We start from the raw sequence: 26,849 nt of genomic DNA, 5'->3' as shown, positions 1-26,849 counted from the left end.
GCATACTTTTTCCTGTGTTTGGTGTGGAGCGCTGAATCTAGTTCTCCGCAGCTTGACCATGTGTCTAATAATCATACCTATCGACGGTCAAGTGTTTTTTGCCTTTCTACCAACACATTGAGTTTTTTCAACTTAGATCAATGACTGAGGCTAAATCCGATCATGGAAATCTATCTGAAACAATACAATAGCCCACTGTGTAACTCATTTAAATGTTTCATTTTATTTTCATTTTCAGAGTGGACAACCCTGATATTTCTATTTCATACCTTACTTACTTACTTCATTCCTGTTGGTTCAATCACAATGGCAACAACATCAATCATAAATGTGATGAGCTCCCAATAGTCAAGGTATCTTCGTCTGCGATTACGATGAATTGGAACCGATAAATCCAACGAGAAATAACTCCTCGTAAATGTTTGTCTGCTGTTTTGTACCAAATTAAATTATTTCGAAGAGTGTAAAGATCTTCAAATACTGTTTAACTATCCACAAGTATTCATTTATTTTGTTTCTATGATTACTACTACATTTTAAATACTAAGTATGAAGAAAGCTTCTTTTGATCTTGAAATTTCGCTTTCAACGTATGTTTTTCCAATCGTACTTTCTGTTCAGTTCCATGGAGAATGGATATAGGTACCAATGCATATCATGTGCAATAAATGATTCAGACAAATAAGTATTCTCTTTTAACAGTTAAAACCATGCCCTTTTCAAAGCAAGCTGCTTGACAGCAGTTCAGTTTTGTATTACGTATGTAAGTAATGTCCTTTTGAATCTCTCTGAAAAAATTGTATACCTAACTTTTTACGTACAAAATGAGTCAGCTACAGCCATACAAGTAGGTGTCAAATTGCAATGCCATGCAACAAGAAAGAATCGCAACATTTTGAGAAAAAAATACTGTCCATTGAGACTTGCAACGTCTTGATGCTATCGTGTTTTCATGGCTTTGAATGTTGTTTTTAACGACTAATTTTCATCGTAAAATTTAGGATATTGAAAGGAAACACCTGTCTTTTATCCATCCTAGTGGTTTTCGATCATAGGCATGTTTTTTCTGCTTTCCTCAAGGGCAAAAGAAAAACATATTGCTTCGCCTTTCAGCAGTGGATGAAATGAGCCCTAAATTAACTTCCTCAAGGACGTTGAAAGAAAATTTACAACGGACCATCCAACGTTTCCAGCTAGTAAAAATATACTATCCACTTTTCCTGACAGCAGTACCTAAAACGTAAACAATTGAATAAGAATTCGCTGCTTTTTCAACTATACATGAGTAGATGAAAAACTAAAATCAAGTGATCCTGTTTAAATCTGAACAAAGCAATTTTTTTCAGTTTTGTCATAATGTATTAAGTAGCTATCCTCGTGAAAAGTAGAAAACATATTTGCACAAGCTGGAAAGGTTGGATGGGGGGCCATGGCAAATTTTCTTTCAACGCCCTCAAGGGAGTTAATTCTGGGCTCATTTCATCCACTGCTGGAAAGGGAGGGAGAACTATAATAACACTTTTATGACAATGTCCAGTGAATATTTTGCGGATTTTACGAATATCCTGAGGTCATCCTGACAACATGCTGTGGACTTTTCAAGGATTTTTTCAAACATCCCTAGAATGTCCACACAATATTTTGGGGATTTTCAAATATCCTCAGAATATTCTGGGGATTTCGTTTTGTCTCACGAAAATGTTCTGAGAATGTTTTGAGAATATTCCGGAATATTCTCGCAGCATTGTCAGAATATCTTGAATTTGCCTCGGAATATTATCAGAACGTTCTCAGAATATTAGGCTGCTAACTGGGTTAGTTCAGATTATCAAAGTCCAGTTGCTCAAAGTTCAAATTTAAATTACAAAGATTCCAGAAAGGATCATGTAAAATCGCGAGGTAGAGGTTTAATGCAAGGCGCATAATGCGCATGCGCAAGATGAAGGTTAGCTGTTATCTGTTATCAGCTGCTGCAGCTGGAATGGCGTGTTCCTAATTAAGTCTTGTTAATTAATTAATTAAAAATAATCCACAGTGATGTTTGCAGCCCTATGTCAACCTTATCCCACAACGGTATAGACGATTTCACTAGAAAAACCTTTGTTTATTTTATAAGGCACAAGGATGAAGTCTTCACAAAATTTACAGAATTTAAACATTTTTTCGAGAAACAAACTAATCTTAGTATAAAATGTTCATGAGATGACAGTGGGGGAGAATATTGCAGCTCGCCATTTCGTACTTTTTTAAAGGCAGAAAGTATAAAACATAAAACTACAACACCTCATTCTCCTCAATAAAACAGTTCTGCGGAAAGGGCAAACCGAATTATTACGGACAAAGTCTGCAGTATGATAGCAGATGCAAATATACATTAACATTACTCGGCAGAAGCAGTAAATTATGCTGTCTATCTGAAAAATAGATCGCCCACTCGAGCCGTCTTAGAAAGTCACTCCTAAAGAAAAATTCACCGGTAGAAAAATTGATTAAAGTCATATTAGGATTTTTGGTTGTAAAGCTTTTAGTCACATCTCGAAAGCAAAAAAAGGAAATTAGATTCCAAAAGCAAACAAATGATTTTTGGGGGCATATGCGAAGAAACGAAAGCATATTGACTTAAAGACCCCAATAAATCCAAATCACTAGAACTAGCTAGTGATGTCATCTTTGATGAAAGTAAATTTTTCCAACTTAAATCGTCACTCAAAAATGAATCATCTATCTATATATTTAATATCCTAAGGCTTTTTTTGGCCTCATACAGTTTGTGCTAATTCGATCTCGGAAACTACTGGACCGATTTTGCTCGGATTTGTTTTAAATGAAAGCTCTTAGGCTGTAGACGTGCCAACATGCCTTAGTTTTTAGATTTGCGAGACCGACGTTGCAAAATTTACCTCAATTTGATAACGACATGCTTGCGTTTTTGACGTTGGACAGTTTGTGCTAATTCGATCTCGGAAACTACTGGACCGATTTTGCTCGGATTTGTTTTAAATGAAAGCTCTTAGGCTGTAGACGTGCCAACATTCCTTAGTTTTGCGATTTGCGCGACCGACGTTGCAAAATTTACCTCGATTTCATAACGACATACTTGCGTTTTTGACGTTGGACAGTTTGTGCTAATTCGATCTCGGAAACTACTGGACCGATTTTGCTCGGATTTGTTTTAAATGAAAGCTCTTAGGCTGTAGACGTGCCAACATTCCTTAGTTTTTCGATTTGCGCGACCGACGTTGCAAAATTTACCTCGATTTGATAACGAAATATTTTCGTCTTTGCCGCTGGACGAGTCATATGGTTGGGGGACCTCTCACCCTCTGATTTTCCGTTTCCCTCTCCACGTAAACCCATCCCTACCTGCCGTCAGTACGTGTCACCCTTCTGCTCTGGCATGGGTCCTTTGTCAGTATCACTCCCTTTCTTATGCCGTCTGACTCGGAACACCTACTACGCATTTCCGCCGTCGCATTGCTCATAATCAGTTCTCCGTTTGTCCAGGTTTCTCAGTAGTGCGTCTAGAGTTCTGCTTTCTTGATTTTATCATTATAGTTTTTTTTACATGAAAATTACTTAATTTTGATGAGTATTTTTCAGAAGAGAATTTTCCTTTTTACGGCAGCACAGGTTTTATTAATAATTAACTTTTTTACAGCAGCTCATGTGTTCTTCCAAGAGAATCGGTAATCAATGTTCACCCTTTCGCACCGTTAAATTTTCACAAAGTGTTTTGATTTTCTTTTCGAGGAGTGTTTTTTATTTTTCAAGGATGTTTCTTTTTCTAGAAGTAGGTGGTTATCATTATCAGTTTCTTATTCTTTATTTTTGAATTTATCATTTTTCCTCCAGGAAGTCCTCTAATTACTCGTAGTGGCAAAATTTGGCTCGCGAAGCGAGCCAACATTCACTCGCGGAGCGAGTGACTGGGGGTCCAGGGGGCGAAGCCACCGGCTAGCGGCGCGAGCGAGCGTAGCGAGCTGAAGCAGCTAGTCATATTTAAATGATCAAAACAACATACGTAAAGAACAAGAAAACGAAACAAATCCCACAGCTATAATAGAAATTACAAACGAACCATCACATTTAAACGAAAATGAAACACATCAAGATTCTAGTACTTCCAGCGAAGAAGAAATAAGCTCTGAAACTGATACACCTGAAGAAACAGATGTAAGAACCAGATGTAAGTGTCGATACCAGTCAAATAGCTCAAGTCATTCCAGAACTATTCATCGAAGATGACGGCAGTCAAGATGAAACAGTCATTGCTGTCAATGATCAAACAGAAAGCACCAGACCAAGACAAAAACCTGCCTGGACGGATGACTACTTCTTACTTCTGGCTGTAAGTAACACTACCTCTGATGAACACAATTCTGTCCCTGAATCTGTACATGAAGCGTTAATTAGCTCCGATAAGGAATTGTGGCACAAAGCAATGATTCGTGAAATTGATTCATTCAACAAAAACAAAGCTTGGGAATTAACCAATATACCAAAAGACCGAAAGGTTCTAGAAACTAAATGGGTTTTTAAAAGGAAAACAAATACAAGTGATAATCAACAAATTTATAAAACAAGACTAGTAATTAAAGGATGTGCACAATGCTATGGTGTTGACTATCTAGAAACGCTTTCACCAGTTGTAAGACACTCAACACTAAGATTATCATTCGCCTTAGCCGTAGATTTAAATATGAAAATTAATCACTTGGATGCCATGAACGCATTTCTTCACGGTGAATTAAGCGAAACGATTTATGTCAAAATACCTGAAGGTCTCACAGCGCCTCAAAATAAAGTTTTTCGTCTCAAGAAAGCCGTCTACGGCTTGAAGCAAGCATCGCGTTCCTGGAATTCTCAAGTAAATTCAGTCCTCATCAACCTATAACGTTCCTAACAAATATCAACGTTCGAAACATGAGCAATGTGTTTACTATAAACGTAGTGATGACAAATAAATTGTTGTCGCAATTTTTGTTGATGATTTTTTTGTTTTCAGTAACAATGAAAAAGAGCGAAAATTCCTCACAAAAAAATTGTCTGAATTCTTTAATCTAAAAGACTTAGGGGAAGTATCCCAATGCCTTGGCATGACTGTCACTAGAGATGTAAATGCTCAAACCATTAAACTAAGTCATGAAATATATGTTGGATAGTGATGTCATGTCATCATGACGTCACTACCTATCGCCTCTCACCGATGGTCATCATCCATCAACGAGGCATTCGCCATTCTTGCTCCTGCTTGCTTGTGATCATGTTCTGTATTTGTGCCTGTTGAATATTTGCATTTTCTAATAAAATGCCTTAGTCTCAATCCAGTGTTCTGTTCTTGTGTGCAACCACCCTTCCAACCTAAACCATGGCGACGAGGATTAAACAACGAAGGAAGACGGATTCGTGCCAAGCAGCAGGATAAACGGCGACACGGCGGCCCGACCACGCCAATTCGTGGCCTAAAATGGCATAGTGCAACCAAATTTTTTAATGTCGTGTTCGTAGCACCAATTCTTCTTTTAATCAACTTTTAGAATATCGATTAAGTTCGAAATGTTTTATCAATTTTAACGCGTTCGGTCTTCGGACATTACCTATTCCTCGCTAATCGTGGATCGTATAGAAGTGCTTATTTCGATGTCTTGTTCGTGACCCAATGTCGTGGACTTTTCTTTCCTCGCTAATCGTGGATCTCATGGTGCTTGTTTCGATGTCTTGTTCGTGACCCAATGTCGTGGACTTTTCTTCTAATGTGTTAAATTCCTCTTCAGTTCCTCGCCAATCGCGGAACTCAAGAAACTTAAATTATTCCTCGCTAATCGTGGAATTTCCATTGCTCCTTTCAATTCTTTACGTGTTTTTCTTTTCGTGATGGAGTTTCTCATAAAGCCATCACCTCTTGAAGTGAACGAGGACATCCTAAAAAACTGGGAAAAGTTCAAGAGGCAGTGGACCAACTACAGTGTGGGAGCTGAAATCAGTAAGAAAGAAGAAGCTGTTCAAAAAGCGATCTTTTTGAACCTCATCGGCACTGAGGCAGAGGAACTCATCAACTCTCTTGATCTGGCTGATGACAAAGCCGACACTGTTGCAAAGCTCACTTCGGCTCTTGATGATTATGTGAAACCCAAAACCAATGAAGTATTTTCGCGGTACCAGTTTTTTACGAGAGTTCAAAAAGAGGGTGAAGATTTCGAAACTTTTCTTCTCGCTCTTAAAAAACTGTCCGAACAGTGCAATTTTAAAGATCTCAAAATGTCTCTCATTCGGGATCGAATCATTATCGGTATTAACAATCAAATTCTTCGCGAACGGTTGCTTGGTGAAGACTACGAGTTCGAGAAAGTTGTTAAATTGTGTCGTTCAATCGAAACCGGTAAACTCCGAGCCAACGAAATGGCCAGTGACGCATCCAAGACCACTTCTATTGATTCAGTCAACAATCGTAGAAGTCAGCAAAACGTCTCTGCAACAACGCCAACTCCAAGTGATCAACGACAACAGTCTCCAGCCAAGCAATTCAATTGCCGGAATTGTGGTTACAAGCACCCTATTCGCCAGTGTCCAGCGTACGGTCAAAAGTACACCTTGTGTCAACGGCTAAATCATTTTCCCAACAAATGCCGGTCCAAACCTAAAAGTTCAAGTGGCTCTAAACCTACTCCTAAAACGGCTGATCAAGTTAACTTACAAAATCAGTGCGGTCATTGTTCATCTATTAGCGACCCGAGTCAGCTTGAAAATGATCAATCCAGATCGTGCGGTCGTTTGGAAAATATTAATGCTAGTGACTATCTGTATATTTCTGAAATCTCAATGATACAACCGTATCAGTCACCACTAGTCGATAACTTTTCTCTTCTCAGTGCGAAAGTGAATGAGTCGGACAGTTCGTCACAATCCGAAGTTAACGATCGTATCGGTCCTGCTACCCCTGATGATATCAACATCCATAGCGTAACGTCTCCTGATAAATGCTGGATGGAAAACATCATTGTCAATGGCCAAACTGTGAACTTCAAATTGGACACCGGAGCCGAGGTCAATATTCTGCCACGCTGCATTTTTGATCAAGTCAAAAACTCTTCAACCGTCCTCCTACAAAGCAAAGCGATGGTTCTGGGCTATGGTGGTGCTCGTATCGATTCCTGTGGACATGCCGTTCTAGATTGTAAACTGCCAAATCAGAGTCTTGTCCGTAAGCTTTCATTTACAATTACTAATGTAGGGAAAACTCCCCTGTTAGGTTTAAATTCATGTGTTCAGTTAGGTCTAGTCACTAGAAATTTTGTGCATGATATTGAAAATTTCAAATCCAAAGAACAAGTTATTGCTAATAACCAAGATACATTCAAAGGTCTTGGTACATTCCCGGTTATATGCGCCATTTAAGTAGATCCTCAAGCGATTCCTGTTGTAGACCCTCCAAGACGTCTTCCGGTACGCCTACTGGAAAAACTAAAGCGCAAACTAACAGAGTTAGTCATGTTTGATATTATTTCACCAGACACTGAAAATGTTGAATGGTTAAGCAATCTTGTTATTGTGGAGAAAAATGGTAAAATCAGAATATGTTTAGACCCCAAAAACTTGAACAAAGTAATCAAGCGTGAATTTTATTTGATTCCAACCTTAGAGGAGATCAAACCAAAATTAGTCAATAAGAAAATATTTTCTGTACTTGATATTAAAGACGGATTTTGGCACTGTCAGCTTACGCCCGAAGCATCCAATTTATGTGGCTTCCATACACCCTTTGGTAGTTTTAAATTTCTACGAATGCCCTTTGGCCTTGTCAACGCCCCAGAAGTATTCCAAAAACTTCTTACTAAATACTTTGGGGACATACCAAATGTAGTCATTTACTTTGATGATATTCTAATTTGTGGAGAAACTGAAAGAGAACACGATATTGCACTTGCGAAAGTACTGAGCAGAGCACGCAAGTACAACATCAAGTTCAATTGTAACAAATTTCAGTTCAAGCAAAAAGAAATACGGTATATGGGTCACATAATTAGTGCTGATGGTACACGTCCCGATAATGATTATATCCAAGCAATCTTAGATCTTAGAATCCCTAAAACACGTCGAGAACTGCAAATTGTAATAGGAACTATAAATTACATTAGAGATTATGTTCCAAACATGGCTGATCTCATAGAACCATTCAGACCCCTTCTGAAGAAACAAACGAAATTTGTTTGGACAGAGAAACATACTGAGCATTTCGAAATTGTTAAAAAAGCTATCTGTGAAATCACAAGCTTGCAAAATTTTGACCCGTCCAAAGAAATTACGATCCAATGTGACGCTTCAAAATTTGGCCTGGGAGCTTGCCTACTTCAGGAAGGTCGCCCAATAGCTTTTGCATCAAGATGCCTAACGGATGCTGAAACGAGATATGCGCAAATTGAGGAAGAAATGCTGAGTATTTTGTTTTCTGCTAAACGATTTCACAATATTGTGTACGGTTACAAAATTCTAGTCGAAAACGATCACAAACCATTACAAGCTATTTTCAAGAAAAGAATAACCAGAGTCATGTCCAACCGTCTTCAACGGATGCTACTTAAACTTACTCCTTATGATCTTGAGGTCAAATATCTGCCTGGTAGACAGATGTACGTAGCTGATATGTTATCTCGAAACTTCTCTAGTAAAATAGTCAGTAATGATGAAATCGATTTTGATGAAATTGTACATTGCCTGGAGGTGAATTTTGAACTGTCTAACAGTAAATATTTGGAACTTAGAGAAGCCACGATGCGAGACCCAATTCTAGCACAGGTAAAAAGAATGCACCTGGAAGATTGGGATCATTGCGATGATGTAATGTTAATGCCCCATTTCAAATTAAGACATGAAATAGCGATAAACGATGAATTGCTCTTTTTTCAAAACCGTCTCATCATTCCGGCTAAATTACAGGCTAATTATGTTGCTTTACTCCATGGTGACGCCCATCTAGGTATTAATAAAACTATCCAGAGAGCTAGGTCCATTTGTTATTGGCCGTCATATACTTCTGACATTGAAAAATTTGTAAAATCTTGCGCTACTTGTAATAAGTTTCACCCTAGTGAAGTCAAAGAACCTCTAGTTCCACATGAGATTCCCACCACACCGTTTCATAAAATCGCAGCAGACATTGCGCAATTCCAAAGTAAACAATTTCTCATTGTCACAGATTATTACTCCAAGTGGCTCGAAATTAGGCCCATCCATAAAAAGACAGCTTCTGAAGTTATAAAAGTCTTTAAAGATATTTTCCGAGTGTTCGGTATACCCGCTCGTCTGATAGCTGACAATCAACCGTTTAATTCGCACGAAATGATAGAATTCTCAAAAGCATATAATTTTACTATTCAAACTTCTAGCCCGAGGTATCCTCAATCGAACGGAATGGCTGAGAACGCTGTAAAAAAAGCTAAATTAATTCTCAAAAAAGTTCTTGAAAGTCATGGAGACTTGGATTTGGCAATTTTAGAGCATAATAATGCACCAATTAGTAGTTTGAATAAATCACCAGCGCAGCTCATGATGAGTAGAACACTAAGAACAAAGCTGCCAACAAGTGTTGCAAACCTGAAACCGCAACTTTGTGATGTGACTGATAAAATTATTTCAACTCAAAATAAAACAAAGCAGTATTATGATAAAAGTGCCAAATCCAAACCTGACTTTGAAGAAAATGAAAAAGTCTGGTTGCAGGACACTAATAAGTGTTGGTATCCAGCTGTAATATTAAAGAAAGTCGAAAATGCACCTAGATCCTATCTCCTTGAAAATCATGAGGGAGTAACATTAAGGAGAAATTCTAGATTCATTAGAAAGAGATTTGGTACAAGCGTGAAAGAAACAACTAATTCAGGTGCACTTCTCTTATTTTTTGATGATGAGCTAACCGAGAATAACTCATCATCAAATAAGGCAGAAGGTGCCCCTGAAAATGTCAATGATACAGAGCTTCAAAATCAAGATTCACATTCTGGTAACTCTGAAAGTGCTCCAGAAAATGTACTTGAGTCAGAACCTCACGATGAAGAATCTCTTTCTAGTGACTCTGATAGTATCATTTCATTGGATAGGTCAACGCCTGAAAATAGTGAATTAGACTTAACAATAATTGAAAATTCCACAATTATAGATAACTCGCCTGCAATTCAACCAATTTCAGCTCCAAGTGCTCAACCCTCAACACTTGTGAGTCCTACCATTATTAGGCTTAGGAACTTAGGTCGAGGCGTACCAAAAAAGCCTGACCCTAATTTTGTATCTAAATGAAGAGTTAAAACGTGTTATACTAAAATGACTCGCATTCTTTGAGTCTTAAATTGGATATGTTCAACTAAGTCCTACTTTGTTTTTCTTACTCTCGCACTTACATTCACCAATCTCCAGATACACTGGTAATTGTTATGTTTCAATATTTTAGATCACTGTTTTTTATAATTGATTGTTAGCGATGCCCCAATGGTGTCTCTTCTAAATTAGTAAAAGGAAACCCCAATGGTTTCACATCAATTGTTACGATGCCCCAATGGTATCTATAAGCCTGAACACCCCAATGGTGTCTCTTCAATTTAGCAAAGGAAACCCCAATGGTTTCAGAGCAATTTTTAATTACGAAACCCCAATGGTTTCACATCAATTTTAAGTACGAAGCCCCAATGGTTTCACATCAGTTGCATTACGAAGCCCCAATGGTTTCACATCATGTGTAATTACGAAGCCCCAATGGTTTCACATCATTTGTATTTACGAAACCCCAATGGTTTCAAATAAGTTTTAAGTTTTAACTGAGATACCCTAATGGTTTCAAAAAAAAAAAAAGTGTAAAGGGGGAGGTGTTGGATAGTGATGTCATGTCATCATGACGTCACTACCTATCGCCTCTCACCGATGGTCATCATCCATCAACGAGGCATTCGCCATTCTTGCTCGTGCTTGCTTGTGATCATGTTCTGTATTTGTGCCTGTTGAATATTTGCATTTTCTAATAAAATGCCTTAGTCTCAATCCAGTGTTCTGTTCTTGTGTGCAACCACCCTTCCAACCTAAACTAATATATATTTTAAATTCACTTGATAAATATAATATGTCAAATTGTAAACCCATACCCACTCAGCATAGAACCTTAATACAATCTTAATATAATATTGCACATCTTACACATCAACATTGCAGCCATATTATATCCATCTTAGTAAGATTGCATCAATGTTGATGTGCTACTGCTAGGAACTTGCCTGAACATTGCAACAACATTGATAGTAAGATTGAAGTAACATTACAATAATCTTACATAATATTGATATGCCCCCGTTAACATTGTTATCAGGAGGTTGACACTTCTTGACATCTCCTTGATTGCCGGACTATCAAGCTTACATCAATGTTGATATTGTCAGTCTTATCCTGACATTACTGATTTAACATTCCATCCATATTAGTAACATTACATCAACATATATCAGCAAATAACACCATTGCTGTAAGATATCATGCTGAGTGGGTATATCTACTCCAATCATCGACACAAAATTTGATAATCTACCACCTGATCCTAACTTAGAAAAAAATTAACAGCAACTCATTGGTTCTTTATTGTACCTTTCAGTTACCGGTCGACCAGACATTTCTTTTGCAGTTACCTTTCTGAGTCAATTTTCCAAGCAACCCAATCAAAAACATTTGTCTGTGGCCAAACGCATTCTTCGTTATCTTAAAGAGCGACGCCAAGAATGGCACAATTTGGGCCAGAAGGGATTTTTCTGAAACCGGGCCCAAACGATACTTTATGATACTCTAAAACTCGGGTAAAAATTTTAGCTTGAGTATACGCACCGTTTTTGAGAAATGGGGGGGCAAAGTAGCCAAATCGCCATCATTCCGGACAGCATTTTTACAACAAAAAGACGGGAAAAATGGACGAAAAAGTTACACCATTTATGGGTTTGGGCTGTAAATGTTCTTATTGAGCCCCCGTGCATGTGATTGTCTTCAGTTTCAAAAATTTTGGACGTACAGTGGTCTAAAATGGGGAGAAATCGTGGACAGATAAGGATTCTTTGTCAAACTTTTTAAAAATGGAAGTAAAATTGTTGGTCTCCTGCAGAGATCATGGGAAACAATGTTCTAATCGGTCTTCAATGCATTCAATTGGGTTCAGTTTATCAAATTTTCATCGCACAATGGTCCAAAATGGGAAATTAGTGGACAAATTAAGATCTTCTGCCTAACTTTTTAAAAATGATGTATGACTATTGGTTCCCAGTAGACTGTAGATCCCAGAAAAATTCTGTAAATTCTTTTTTTGACTATTTAAATCTTTTTTAAATTTTTTCTCTCCATTTTTCTTTCTTTTTTAAATTTCTGAAAGTTTGCATATTTTATTGAAATAATGCTACAAAGTCTATTCTATAACAACGTTCTATAAACAATACGGTCTGACATATATAAATAATTAAAAAAAATAAAAACATGAATTTTTCCGGGATTTAAACTCTACTGGGGACCAACGGTTTGACAGAGGATCTTAATTTGTCCACTAATTCCCCCATTTTTGACCACTGTGCGATGTACATTTGTAAAGCTGAACACATTTTCATGCATTGAGGACCAATAAGAACATTGTTAGCCATGAAAACTGCAGCAGACCGACAATTTTACTTCCATTTATAAAAATTTGACAAAGAATCCTGATTTGTCGACGATTTCTCCCCATTGTGGACCACTGGGCGACCAAAATTTTTGAAACTGAACAGAGTTAAATGCTTGGGGGCCCAATGAGAACATTTACAGCCGAAACCCATAAAAGATTTGACTTTTTCGTCCATTTTCCCCGTCTTTTTGCTGTAGAAATGCTGTCCAGAATGATGGCGATTTGGCAACTTTGCCCCCTCATTTCTCAAAAACGGGGCGTATACTCAAGATAAAATTTTTACCAGAGTTTTAGGGTATCATAAGGTATCGTTTGGGCCCGGTTTCAGAAAAATCCCCGCTGGCCCAAATTGTGCCAAAAAACGGTCGTTTTTGGCGTCGCTCTTTTCTGCCAATTTCTGTTTGGCTTACAAAAAATCAGAAAACTATCTTACAGGTTTCGCCCTCTCTGATTGGGCAAATAATGACCTAAAAAGAAAATCTTTTTCTGGTAATGCTTTTATTCTTCCTAATGCAGCAGTATCATGGGAATGTAGAAAGCAACAAACAGTTGCACTCTCCAGCAGTGAAGCGGAGTTCTTATCACTCTCCGATGCCTCTAAAGAAGCAATTTACCTCAAAAAATTACTTGAAGAATTAATTGGCTTTTCACATCTAATTACCATCAACTGTGACAACCAAAGTGCTTTAGCTCTTGCTGAAAATCCGAAGGACAAAACACATCGATGTTAGGTATCATTTTATCCGTGAACAAATCGAAAATGCATTAACTATATTCCTATATACTCAAAATCAAGGTCAAAGTTATAGGTACAGCAAAATCCAATCTCTCAATATGAGGGTAAAACTCCAAGGGTAAAACTAAGGGTGAATCTAGAGGTGTTGTGGCATGAAAAAACCGAAATCGATATTAATTTTGTGGAAAACCGAGAATAAATGACTTCAATATTCATTTTTCGTTCGTTCGTGAACGCAATTTTTGTAGAATTGGGCGTTGTGGAATGCCAATGACTGATTTGAGTTTCTCATGGCAAAAAACTCCTGTATACCACATTCAATGCAAATCTATGGGAAAACGATTCAGAAACTCGAGGTTATTCCGTTAGCCACCATTTTAACAGCCTTCAATAAGAAAAATGGAGTTTTTCGAGAACTAATGTCAAATTCGATTATCTCGTGCCGCAGAATCCCCGTTGACCAAGTCTTACCCGAATCTTGGGAGATTTCGCTTTGCCATACTTCCAACGTTCACCAGCCGCTGTTTTGTTAAAAATCAAAATGGCGACCTGCAGTTCAAGCATAAATTTTCTTTTTTTACATCTTTTGGATTGAAGTATCACAATTAGAGGGCTGCCATGTAGAAATAAAAGTTAGGATCTGCAGCCCTCCACTGGTTGTACTAACTGCTGAGCACATTCAGTGTGTTGCTTGCCATTTACTGCTCGCTTGATAAAGGTGACTTGCTAGGGAACAGGCCTAACATGGTACTGTTACAACTTTCGTTTTGTTGCTCGTGCAAAGCATACCTATAGCTCTCCCAGCACCGAGACAAATCTAGCACGCTTGAGTCGAAACCACACATTGTCAAATTACATCGAAGAATGAACGCCCTTAATCCGATATTTCATATATTTTAAATTAGGGAAGAACATTGAGACACTAACATACAGCACGATTCTAAATAATGATATATGAACAGGCCTATTTCTTCTATGCCACTTGGTTTCTCTATTTGCACCATTGTTTTACAAGCAAGATTTGGTTTTTTGAGCTGGTCACTTTCTTAGTTACTGCAATATGAAGACAAAAATGTGCTTTTTTCACATTTGCCTTCACCTCAGCAGAGCTTGTTACACGATTTCCTAAGGAGGAGGTCCGGAGTACTTTGTGTTGAAGTCTCTGGAGCTTCTTGAGAAAAATCAAATAAAACAAAATCTAGTGAAATATATACTGCTGTGCTAGGGAAGAACGCTGTATGAGCCTTCAGACGTTGCCAAATTTCTGTCAATAAAAACCTACTTTACTGTGAAAATTGCGAATGTTTTGTTCAACAATTTTTAGATAATATTGTACGCAATTTAATCTAAAATATCTGAGAATTTAAAGGAAAAATATGCATAAATTTCGTCAAAAATACATGTTTTATTCAGGGAAATTTGACAACTCTCGAATGTTCATACAGTGTTCTTCCATAGCATGGCAGTATAGAAGATCAATTAAAAAAGGTAAAACATTCCCTGAAAGATGCAAATTTGGGGCAGTGTGGGCCCATTACTCAGTATCCCGAATACTATGTTGTCCAGTTACAGTGATCTGCACAAATTTTAGCAAATTTTTTCTTTCTCATTCAACAACAACTTATGGAGGAGCTCTAATTTTTCTCACGATCATGAAAAAATCAAGAAAAACAACAAATCTTTGCTCAAAAGAGCCTGTTGTATACTATGGATAGACAAACAGCTAAAAACAAGGCAAAACCTGCAAAAATCATTAGTTTTGAGGTGAATTCTCGCTGGTCATATTTCCTAACAAGCTTGCCAGATTGGTTTATGACACTGCCAGTTGACCTAAGCTCATCTCTGATTCCAGTCACATTCGAGGAGGAAATAACTGTGAACAAATTAGAAATATATACGTATAGAAGATAAATTCCAAAAAGGAAAATTATCAAATGAAGTGAGGACAATAGTTTGAAAAATTTAAATGATTTTCTTAGTGTGGTATCGACACATGGGTTGAATTTCGAAAATATATTAGATGTCTGAAACGCACTGCACATTATTTTGTTGGAGGCGAGTAGATGCAGTCGTCAAAATGAGATTAATATCAGAATGTGTCATATCTGAAGCTCCCTCTAATGTGGCTGCCCCTGTTGTGGTTGCCACTTCCGGTTTCTGGCAGCTACTCACAAGGTTAACGATAGATCAATCAATCAAACACTTTTTATCAGTTTCACGATTCTCTGAGGCATGTGTAAGCCTCTTAAAAGAAGTCAGGTCTGTTTAACAAGGGGAGGCTACCGATTGTCCACCTCAGATCGGGTTCAAATTTTGCAGAGAGGTAGAATAGGTTAATATAAGAAACCGTATTTTTTTTTAGGTGCCAATGCCCAGCCGTTTTTGAGTTATGAATTTTTGAAGTTGCCGTTTTTTCGTGTCAGCGACTTGCTCAAGTTGAGCCTACTGTGCGCGCATCTTTTAATGCGATCCGAGTGTCCCGACGTTCCAGTGAGTCAGTTGCCCAAGCGGTAGCGCGCTCGCCTACGGTGCTGCAGGTTTGGGGTTCGATACTACTTCCGTGAATTACAATTTTGCAATTGATTATTTTGTTTTTTAATCGCTTCATCACAGCAAATTGTAAGTCACCTTGTAGACGTTGTGGTGCTGATTATATTTTTTTCCTTTTTTGTTACACACTCATTAAAAAAATAAAAAATACATAAAATTTAATTAGAATCATAACGTCCACAAGGTGACTTACAATTTGTTGTGATGAAGCGATTAAAAAACAAAATAATCAATTGCAAAATTTTAATTCACGGAAGTAGTACCTATCGAACCCCAAACCTGCAGCACCGTAGGCGAGCGCGCTACCGCTTGGGCAACTGACTCACTGGAACGTCGGGACACTCGGATCGCATTAAAAGATGCGCGCACAGTAGGCTCAACTTGAGCGCGTCGCTGACACGAAAAAACGACAACTTCAAAAATTCATAACTCAAAAACGGCTGGGCATTGGCACCTAAAAAAAAATACGGTCTCTTATATTAACCTATTCTACCTCTCTGCAAAATTTGAACCCGATCTGAGGTGGACAATCGGTAGCCTCCCCTTGTAAGTTGTGTAAGATAGAGGTCAGTGATCGAAAATGCTGAACTACTATTCTTTCACCTAGTTTTAATAAAAGACGAGGTTGGAATCTTAGCTCAAGCTCCTTGGTTTTATTCCCTTTTTCTCGGAGGACTCATTATAAAAGAAATCAAATTCCTCACAGCATAGCTCAGATTTGCGACCTCTTGAGTCAAGAGGTAATACAATCGGCTCAAGAGAATACCAGCACCAGCTCTACAGCATTGAAAACTCCTTACAAAAATCTTCAATTGTATTCGTTCCACTTAAAATTAGGTTGAAGCAGTCTTGGAATGAAAAACTATACACTTTAAAGCACCCTTTGGGAGCATTTCTTAGCACATATTCTAAAAATGTTCTGGTTTATAAGCACATTTCTAGCACCTTCTTCCGAGCAGGGTAAGTACTTTTTTCCGAGGAAATGCTACTGCAACTAACCATAGCATTATTGCGTGTTACCATTAATCAAAAGTAGAGTTTTAGCCTCCCAAACAAATAGTCAACCAATCCTCTACCCTTTAATGTTAAATATTTGCTCTATCCGTGATCGCATGATGAAAATCGCAAAACGCACCTGACTTACTTGCATTCAAGGTGACTCAGAATGAGCACTGATCAAAATAAACAAAATCTGTGAATCTAGCGATCTTGAGTATGTTATCAGGAAAGTCCAAGAAAACCTAATTCGGACGCACAGTGGGCTAGTTATCACCGAAATCCGGTTTCTAATCTAACAGACCTCGTATACCTAAATTTGGCCAATTTTTCGTTTGCAAAATTGTTTTGGCACCCTGTTTTGACACCAGCGACTCATATAACAAGCAAATATACGTGTTACATCAGAATTGAACGGCAATTTTCCAAAGGCCCTCATATTTTTTATTGTTGTCACCAGCGAGTGAAGCGAGAACTTCAAAAATACCTAAATTTATCCGTTTCTTTCTTTCCACTTGCTTCTTCCATAATTTCGGACCTCCCCTGTTAGTACAGGGTGTCTACAAAAAAATTGGCCTTCCAATTTATTCGCGCCGGCATATTGAGGGGCTTGGCCCTCCCCATCGCGGTGCGACGATCGCACAAGACTTTCTCACTCAAGTCGGCGCTCTGAACCGGCATTGACACTTTTACTGGAATCAGTAGAAAAATACTGCCAAATTCACAAAATCACAAAGTTCGAATGGACTTTTGATAGAACGATGATAGTTATGAAATTTTTATTCAAACTACTTAACTTTGTCATAAATCTCTTCTGGATATGTGATGATTGCATATATTTAGAATTGACTTGTCGATATTATGAGACATCTTCAATTAAATAATTTATTGATGCCTCCTGGTAAAAACGGCGATCCTTACAAATCTTAGCTCTTCTACAATTCATTAGGATCTACATCATAGGATACATATCGGATACATCATACTTTAGATATGATTATACTCGTACATTATAATCTTTCCCTAAGCATGGTAAAAAGCTATCAAAAACCTACTTCAAAGGATAGAATCACTAATCAATATTTAAGTCGTTATAAAATATTGCGGGAGAAGTCGAGCATCGATCCCAGATCTCTTAATGGGCGGTCGAATGCCCTATCCACTCGGCCATTGGGAAAGGCTAGAGCGATATTGGGAATTAGCAATATACAAGATTGTCCGCTAGAGAGCTCTTCCACTCTCCCCGTTGGAAATGGTTCATCACCCTTCCGTCGAAAACGCCACCTCCTTAGCTCATGTCCCCGTGTGTTAGAGTTGGATTAAAATAACAAACAGAAATAACAAATGTGGCCCATAAATGTGCCTTGTGTAATCAATTATCATTGAATCAATCATGTTCGTGCAGTATTAGTATACTTGTGTTCAGGACCTCATAAAAAGGAACCGCGAAAGATGGAATCTGCTGGGGTTCTTCAGTTCATTAACAACAAACATATTAGTTTCCAATAAAGATCTAAGAGTCAGCTCTATTATTAGCTTCAATGATTCATAGTATGGAAGTACCTAATTAGTCATTTAATTTTGCTTGATGTACACAGAGTAATTCTGGAGATAGTATATGATGCACTATATAATGCATTTGAAATCCTAGGGTTCGCCTGACTCAAAACACTTGCTGCTAATATTGAGGAGTTTTCCGTTTCCTTGAACGTTCGGCCCTAAAGGCGATTTGTTATGGGCCCCTTTTCAATTTGGAGTCTAGTTCAAAGATAAAATAAGAACTAAGATGAATGAGCCAGGTAGAGCTTGATGTCAGCTTTAACTTGATTAAAGGCTTCCGCAGTATCGACAGTTCCTCAAAGTGAGCGGGCCCTCTGCATGGCTCGCAGAGCATAGTGCCCTACTTTTCTGCCTTGTATCCCTTGAATTTTGAGTATACTTCAAAGAGCTTCTAGGCACTTAAGTAAATTAATGACCCAGGTGGTGTGCTTGATGCCCACTTTCAAAGAATTAAAGGCATTTTTCCAATATTAACAGTCCTTCAAAATGAGCTTTCCGTGTGATTTTGCTGAGAATCGACCTTGGCCCCTAGCCCCCCAAATCTTAGCGTACCCTAAAATCTTTTGACGTGCATAAGGAGACCATAGATATGGTCTTCCCTGCAAATTTTGAATGAAATTGAACAGATAGATTCTGAGATATGGCTCTAAACAAATTTGGAGGACGCCTGACGGACGAACATACATTATTTTTAGTATGGTTATTTTGACTCCAGGGACTTTAAAACGTCTAAAAATGATGAACTTTCAACTTTTTTCTTTTTTTTTCCTTGGCGGATAACAATACTTCTTCTACCCATAAGGGTAGCGAAAAAGTAAAAATTCGGAAAATAAAGTGGTCGAATTGATGTATTTTTGACATTTTCGATGTGATTGCGGACACCAAACAACAAGGAATGTTAGACATAGGAACCAAGTAGATTTTCGTATTGTATGAAGATGGTATGAACTTACTTTCAGCAAAGTTTTCGACCGCCTCTACCATTACAGTGTATCTATCAAATTTTGAGAGCGAAAAACTGATCATAATGGAGGTATTTTTAAAGATTTTCGTGTATCTGGAGACACCATGCAACAAATAATGGAAAATATACATATGCACCCAATGTATATGCATTTAGTCTCGAATTAGTTCAGTATCTTTTGAAATTTTTCCTTCCTTACTGATAGTATGGACTTGCTTTTTACAAATGTTTGGACTTTTGGTGTCAATACAGGGTGTCTAATAAATTTGGCAGTTGAAAACACGGCCGAATTGAAGTATTTTTGACGTTTTCGAAGTGATTGCCGGAACGGCACGAGGAATGTAAGACATAGGAACCAAATAGATTTTTTTATTCCTTACGGAGGGTATGAACTTACATTGCACAAATTCTCGGACCTAAACTGCCCCTACAAGATGTTCAAAAATGTTTTCAAAAAACGGCCAAGTTAAGGTATTTTTGACGTTTTCACTGCCGTTTTGAACGTAGCAGGGTGAAGAATGTAAGACGTAAGAACCAAGTAAAATTTTTTATTTCATACAGACGGTATGAACTTACTTTCCAAAAATTTTTGGACCTTAATAGTCATTACAGGGTGTACAATTTATTTTCGAAGGGGGAAAACGTTCAAATTTGAGCTATTTTTGACGGGTTTCCCTCAATAGTAGGCATCGCTTGGCAGAAAATAAAAGACCAAGGAGTTTTCTGAAATTTGCCCTTCCATACTGACGGTATGGAGTTGCTTTCCACAAATTTTCGAATTTTTACTACCATTATAGGCTGCCCAAAAAGTTCATTACACGTTCAAAAACGGTGAAATTTCGAGTTTTAGAGCTGCCGAGCAGAATAAATGGGCATCACCAAGCCAAGTGAGAGTGACCTACGAGAAAAACAAAAAATTTTCCTTAGTCTACAAGGTATGTGTCGGGGCGAGGCCCCTTTTTCGTTCTGTGAACTAGCAGTTAGTTCTTTTAGGTTTGAAAAACCCTGATTTTTCGTATCGTTTTCATAGCATTTTTTCTTGTATGATTTTTTCTCGCACCGCGTCAAGGACGGCGCATGCGGCAGTGTGTTGGGCCATGTGCGGTCCACAAAAGTTGCATAAGCGGTTATGCAACGGAACTTTCCATCGATTCGCGGCACGTGCGCCTCCACGTGTCGGCCACTTTCGTTACATAAGTGCGTTATGTAACGGAATTTTCAATCATCTCAGCGGTTATGCAACCACTCTTATATATGCTCGGCCACATCAGTTGGTCATCGCCACTCTGCCACTCTCAGTCCCTCAGACTACACGGCACTCTGCCACGCTCTGTCTCATAGACTTCACGCTCATACTTACTGTCTCTCTTCAGTTTTGCTCATTCTCTCTCTCTCTCTCTCTCTCTCTCGAGCACACCTGATTGGATGCTCATCTCTCTCACTCTCTCTCTCTCGAACACGCCAATTGTGGGTGTTCATCTCTCTCTCCGACTCACTAGAGCACGCCAAATGTGGATGCTCTCCTCTTGCTCTCTCTCACTCTAGAGCACGCCAAATGTGGATGCTCTCCTCTCGTTCTCTCTCTTTTTGAGCACGCCAAATGTGGATGCTCCCTTTTCTTTCTCTCTCTTTTTGAGCACGCCAAATGTGGATGCTCCCTTTTCTTTCTCCCTCATTTTGAGCACGCCAAATGTGGATGCTCCCTTTTTTTTCTCTCTCATTTTGAGCACGCCAGATGTGGATGCTCCCTTTTGCTCTCTCTCTTTTTCTCTCTGAGTACGCCAAATGTGGATACTCCCTTTTTTCTCTCGCTCTTTTCTCTCGGGCGCTCGCTGATGAAACCCGCATCGACTGTCTTATGATGTCATCGCGACTGTGAGAGCGCCCCACAATCCCTTCGGTAGATTGGCCTGGTCCTCCGAGTTCTCTCTCTGGCTGGGGCCGAGTCAGTATGTGCTAAAGGACTACGTGCAAAACAGGCCATTTGGGGCTCGGGGAGGATACCTTTGAGACTTGCCCTATTCATTCACCTAACAATGCCCCATCTTTTCCCAAAGTTTCAAGCCCCCCAAAAATTTTGGGGAGACGCGGCGGGGGGTCAAAGTTAAAAACCGGCAAAATGTTCGCGAATTTTTTACTCGAAAACCAAGAAGTTTTGGAAAACGCGGTTTAAACGAGCGTATTCAGCGTGACGAGAGCTTTCAGAAAATGTATAACATTATAAGGTTTTGTCGACTTCAGCTCGAGTTATCGCCTCCGAAGCGCCGGAACACTCAAAAAAGACCCCTTATTTTTTCACGTTTGGGCCGATTTAAAAAAAAGCCATTTTTTTATTTTGATGAAAAACTGATATGTTGTTCCTGACTCTCTGTAACCCCTCTAGCCCTTTACCGCATGCTGGGGAAATGTTTTGGTCGCGAGTTATAAGAGCGGAAAGGAGTGAAGGTCGGGAAAATCCGCTATTTTAAACTGCGCGCGGCGACGGATCAGGAGACATGTGGCAACAATGCGAGGTCGGCAGTGGAGTGTGATTCGCCGAACTGAGTGGGAGGGGACGTTTTCCTTCCGATCAACGCCGCGCGCGCAGTTTAAAATAGCCGATTTTCTCGACCTTCGCTCCTTTTTGCTCTTATAACTCGCGACCAAAACATTTCCCCAGCATGCGGTAAAGAGCTAGAGGGGCTACAGAGAGTCAGGAACAACATATCAGTTTTTCATCAAAATAAAAAAATGGCTTTTTTTTAAATCGGCCCAAACGTGAAAAAATAAGGGGTCTTTTTTGAGTGTTCCGGCGCTTCGGAGGCGATAACTCGAGCTGAAGTTGACAAAACCCTATAATGTTATACATTTTCTGAAAGCTCTCGTCACGCTGAATACGCTCGTTTAAACCGCGTTTTCCAAAACTTCTTGGTTTTCGAGTAAGAAATTCGCGAAAATTTTGCCGGTTTTTAACTTTGACCCCCCGCCGCGTCTCGCCAAAATTTTTGGGGGGCTTGAAACTTTGGGAAAAGATGGGGCATTGTTAGGTGAATGAATAGGGCAAGTCTCAAAAGTATCCTCCCCGAGCCCCAAATGGCCCGTTTTGCACGTAGTCCTTTGGACCAATTTTTGGACATCAAGCGTCAAATCCCTGCCACTAACTAAAATATCAAAAAGAGACAGTGAAAATGCCAAAAAACCGGGAAAATAACGACCTTTAGGCTCTGTGCGCGCCAGGTTAAAATATTTTTTCTTCAAAATACTTTTGGCTACCATGGTTTTTTATCACATAGAATCATTTAGGACCGTACGACATTTGGTTTGGTCGATTTAAAAAAATAAGTCCCGCCCTACCCCCTCCCCCTCTGGGAGCTCAGATTTTTGGGGTCTACCTATGTCTAAATCGGATGTCTATAGGGTAAAGATGAATTTCATGCTTTCTTCCAAAAGTGCACGATTCTTCTGATATTTTCCAGTTGCCGGCCCCACATTTTAGTAGTTTGGGAAGAATGGCTTCTACCCAATTGAAAAATGGATAGACTTCAAAAAGATTGACCACATAAGTGCTTCAGTCGTGTTGCAAAAAATGTCACTGTTTTTGTGGTTTTTAATGAGTTATTAGTTCATTGGCTTTGTCCACTTCGCGTATTTCAGCTAATATATAACCACATTTTGACTCTGAAAAACAATAGTTTTCAAGATATGAGAGCATCAAAACAGTTCAAAAGTTTGAAACTGGAATTTCAGTTTGAAATCTTTTGGACTCCATCATATTATAATTTTGCGTTGGAATTTATTTATTTCTAATCATTATTTTGTTATGTGACAATTTTTACAAATCTCACAACTTCGGTAACTTGGTAACTTTCACATGAATCCTTAGGCCTTGTCTCCACGGGACGTTTCCATGGGATTTGTCTCAAGTTGGAATCTCAGGAATGAAACTTCTGGGATTTTTCCCAGTTACCATCTCTACGGAATGAGGATCATACAGTCTTGCCACAAGTTTGCGGGGAAGGTAAAGTTAGTAAAAATCGGGTGTTTAACCAGGATTAAATTGATTATTGAACACAATTGACGGTTAAACACATCATTTTAACTAAACAAACACGAACAATGGATTTACCAACAAAATGTCGTATATAGTTTGCTTTCACTTCTTCTTCCTCTATCAGTTGGTCCTAGGGGTACAAGGACCATACTTGGTACTGGGAAAAAAATTCATTAACTGGGATTTTTCCCTGGAACAAATCTCTTGAAACGGTCCGTGGAAATAAAGCCCTAAAATGTAATGCATTTATCTTGTCGATGGCAAACAATGCATTTTAATTTTTCACTTAATTATTTCTATTTATTATGTTTGGACAATGATTGCAAACGGATTTTTTGTAAAGGGTGTTCACTTTCGTTCCTACTTATAATCATTTGTATATTTTATGCTTGCAGAATAATTGCAATCTTGCTTTCTGTAGTTTTGAATTTTAATTTTTTCTTGTTTGCTCATCTAAGAGAGTTTATTTTTGTTTGTTGTTTTCAGTTTTTGAAACTTGGCATGAAGTCTACAGCCAACTGGTCTGCAAGTTGTTTTCTTAGGGGGCAAAATGAAAAATTGCCCTTACGAAATGCCTGAAGTTAGGAATACTTCATTGAACAGCCGAATGCCATAATGTTAGGACAAGACCCAATATGTCACGAAACTTGACGAAGACAGAGGGGAAGAATTGATAACACTATACAACATGGTACCTTGCAGAATGCTTCGAAAAATCCCAAAAACGGAGTTTAACAACGATTTTCTTAGCCAAGGCTTAGCTGCTAGTTTCATTTTCTAGTGGTCAAAGGCGATTTCTTACTGGCAAATTGCTGTTTGGCCAGCAAGTGTTTCAAACACAGAGTTGTTTCCGCATGTCTATATGAGTAGAATTGCTAACATCTTTTTCTCGGTCGTCAATAAGTATGGCAGCCTTGTTAATAATATAACTGCTAAATTTCTGTCTTAAATTTCAGCTCTATTACCTCTTACTTAACTTCATTCCATAGCATGGAGTTGCAGTAAGGTGCAGGGCGCTCGAGCACTTCCCTCCCTTGTGCGGCTTGCGTATTGACCTCCGCACTCAGCAGCCAGCCCATTAGCCTTACTTAGTTTTTAGCCTTAGGGCCGTTTAGGACTTCACATTTCAAAATACCCAAAACCGACGAAATTTTTACCTGAAGAACAGTAACTCGTAATTTTCTTTCAGGAATGATAAGTTGCTTGCCAAAATCTTTGAATTTAACATTCAAGCCCTTCCAGGCAAGGGGTAAAATATTTTCCCTTTGGGAGATCATTCTAGAGACTTAAAAGAAACTCTTCGGGGGTTGACCAATTTCAATGTGGCAAAACTCAAAAATAAGAGAAACCTTACCAAACTTTTAAAGTCATGACTCCCCTTTTAAGGCACATGAAATTTGTATTGGTTTGGGCCCAAGTCCTCTTCGACTCTGCCTTTTCCAAATTCACCTGACCAAAAGAAACGGAGAAAAAAGCCTGGTGCAGGTGGTATGAAACACCCTGTATTTGTAAAAGGAAATCTTTGGGCTCCAGAAGTCGTACCTAGAGAATCCAGGGTCTTTGAATTCTGTTCTATGGTTTCTGCTAGATGGCGACTAATTGATAGCAGCCTGTCTGTGATATTTGTAGATTTCTTGATCAAATTTACCTTGTCTTTTTTGGTCCTGAAAATAAAAACGAAAATGATTAAAAACTAGAACAAAGTCACAAGGTAGGAGCAAAGTATCCCTAATTAGGATTTGGATTAAATGGATGCTGTACCAATTGACTGTGATGAATATAATAATGCGGATGTTGAAATCTGCGCAGTAAAAATTTTAAAAAAATCAAATAACATTGTTTTTTCAATATATAGACCACCAACAGCTAACTCCGCCATTTTCTTCCAAACTCTCCACTCCATTCTAAAGAAATCGCATTCATCGCCCGGACGCCTTCTCCATCATCGGTCAAATCAAACCCAAAATATGACGTCAACAACAGAAAGAAAAGTAGCATCAGAGGCACTCCGCTGCGAATTTCAATCTTTAACGGACATACTTAAGGTCATCCCAAACCTTGAGCTCCTCGCAAATCATGTTCCAAATCTCGCAGACATATACCAAGACAGCCTAAACGCCTTTTGTCAAAACCTAAGAAATATTATTACCAAAGAAATAGCATCCCCGACTACCCCCTCGGATACTCGAATCTTTGACTCTTTGAAAAACATTGAATCTAAAATTGAAACCTTCGATTCTAAACTGGCAATTTTTAAAGATGACTTAAAGGAAAACATAATCCAAGATGCTCAACTCGGTTACGCAAAAATACAAACCGCGGTAAACGAACTCAAAATAAACACAGCAAATTTTTCTGAAGCCTTGAAAATTATTCCTACCGCTGACAACACTTCTTCCGATCGCAAGAGACCAAAACGCCTGGAGAAACTTATCGAAGATACTACAAAAGGTGATTTCATCACCCCCCTTATAAAAATCGGGAAAAATCTCCGCACCCCAAACACCGACACACATCTCATGGAAGTTAAAACTATTGACGACACTACCATGAAAGAAGATTTTCCTGCCTTAGTAAGAAAAAATCTCAAAGGCACTGACGTACAAATAAAAAAAATTACCCAAAGAAAAGACACAGTCTTAATCACAGCTAATGACAATACCCAATTAGCCATTATTCAAGGTAAATTGGAAGAGGCCGCTAATATCAAATGCAACCCAGTCATCCTAAAAAACCCGCAAATCACACTGCGAAATGTAGAAAATGATATGACGAACGAAGACATCCTTCATGACATATATCATAAAAATGACTTCATCAAAAAAAAATGCAAAATTTACCCAATCTGAGTTCCTAGAAGGTTTTAAAATCTTAAAAAGTTACCAGACAAAATCCGACAAAGCCAACGACACCAAAACAATTTTAGCCGAATGTAATCCCATCATCAGACACACCATCATGAATGTTAGAAAAGTCTTCATAGGTTTCTCTTGCTGCGTATGCTACGATGAAATCTCCCCAACCAGGTGCTATCGGTGTATCCGCTATGGCCACCCGGCTAAATTCTGCAGAGCCCCAAACCAGCTATGTTTCTTCTGTGCTTCTCCCGATCATGAATCAGACCAGTGCAAAAAGAAAAACAGCAACAAATGTTCAGCTTGCATTGCCAGCGGGAAACTAGACAACCTGAAACACGCTATCAACGATAAAAACTGCCCTTGTTTCATCCAAGCTCTGGAGGCGAAGCTCAAGAAAATCAATTATGGCTCGTAAGAAAGCAAACAACCAAAAGACCAACAGTTTTTCTGCACTTTTATGCAACACAGGCAGAGTTCCAGAATCT

General features: G+C 38.7%; 1 protein-coding gene across 5 annotated transcripts in view; it reads right to left on the bottom strand.

Annotated features, from left to right (window-relative positions):
- Positions 1 to 14,280: 14,280 nt before the first annotated feature.
- Positions 14,281 to 26,849, bottom strand: part of Sec20 (vesicle transport protein Sec20) — a 37,478-nt gene continuing 24,909 nt past the window's right edge. For 4 of the 5 annotated variants that reach the window (XM_072297262.1, XM_072297264.1, XM_072297265.1 and 1 more), the window contains 2 exons: positions 25,049 to 25,170; positions 14,281 to 15,279 (listed from right to left, as the gene is read on the bottom strand). In XM_072297262.1, the coding sequence (XP_072153363.1) occupies positions 15,092 to 15,279; positions 25,049 to 25,170 (310 nt within the window). In that variant the 3' untranslated portion in view covers positions 14,281 to 15,091. Of the gene's footprint in view, positions 15,280 to 20,008; positions 20,375 to 25,048; positions 25,171 to 26,849 lie in introns of those variants that run through there. The other variant, XM_072297263.1, reaches the window with a different exon arrangement.

Source organism: Bemisia tabaci, chromosome 2 (assembly GCF_918797505.1).
Source record: "Bemisia tabaci chromosome 2, PGI_BMITA_v3".
Taxonomy (NCBI): Eukaryota; Metazoa; Arthropoda; class Insecta; order Hemiptera; family Aleyrodidae; genus Bemisia; species Bemisia tabaci.
The sequence above is the reverse complement of the archived record's forward strand: the minus strand, read 5'-3'. Positions and strand labels throughout refer to the sequence as shown.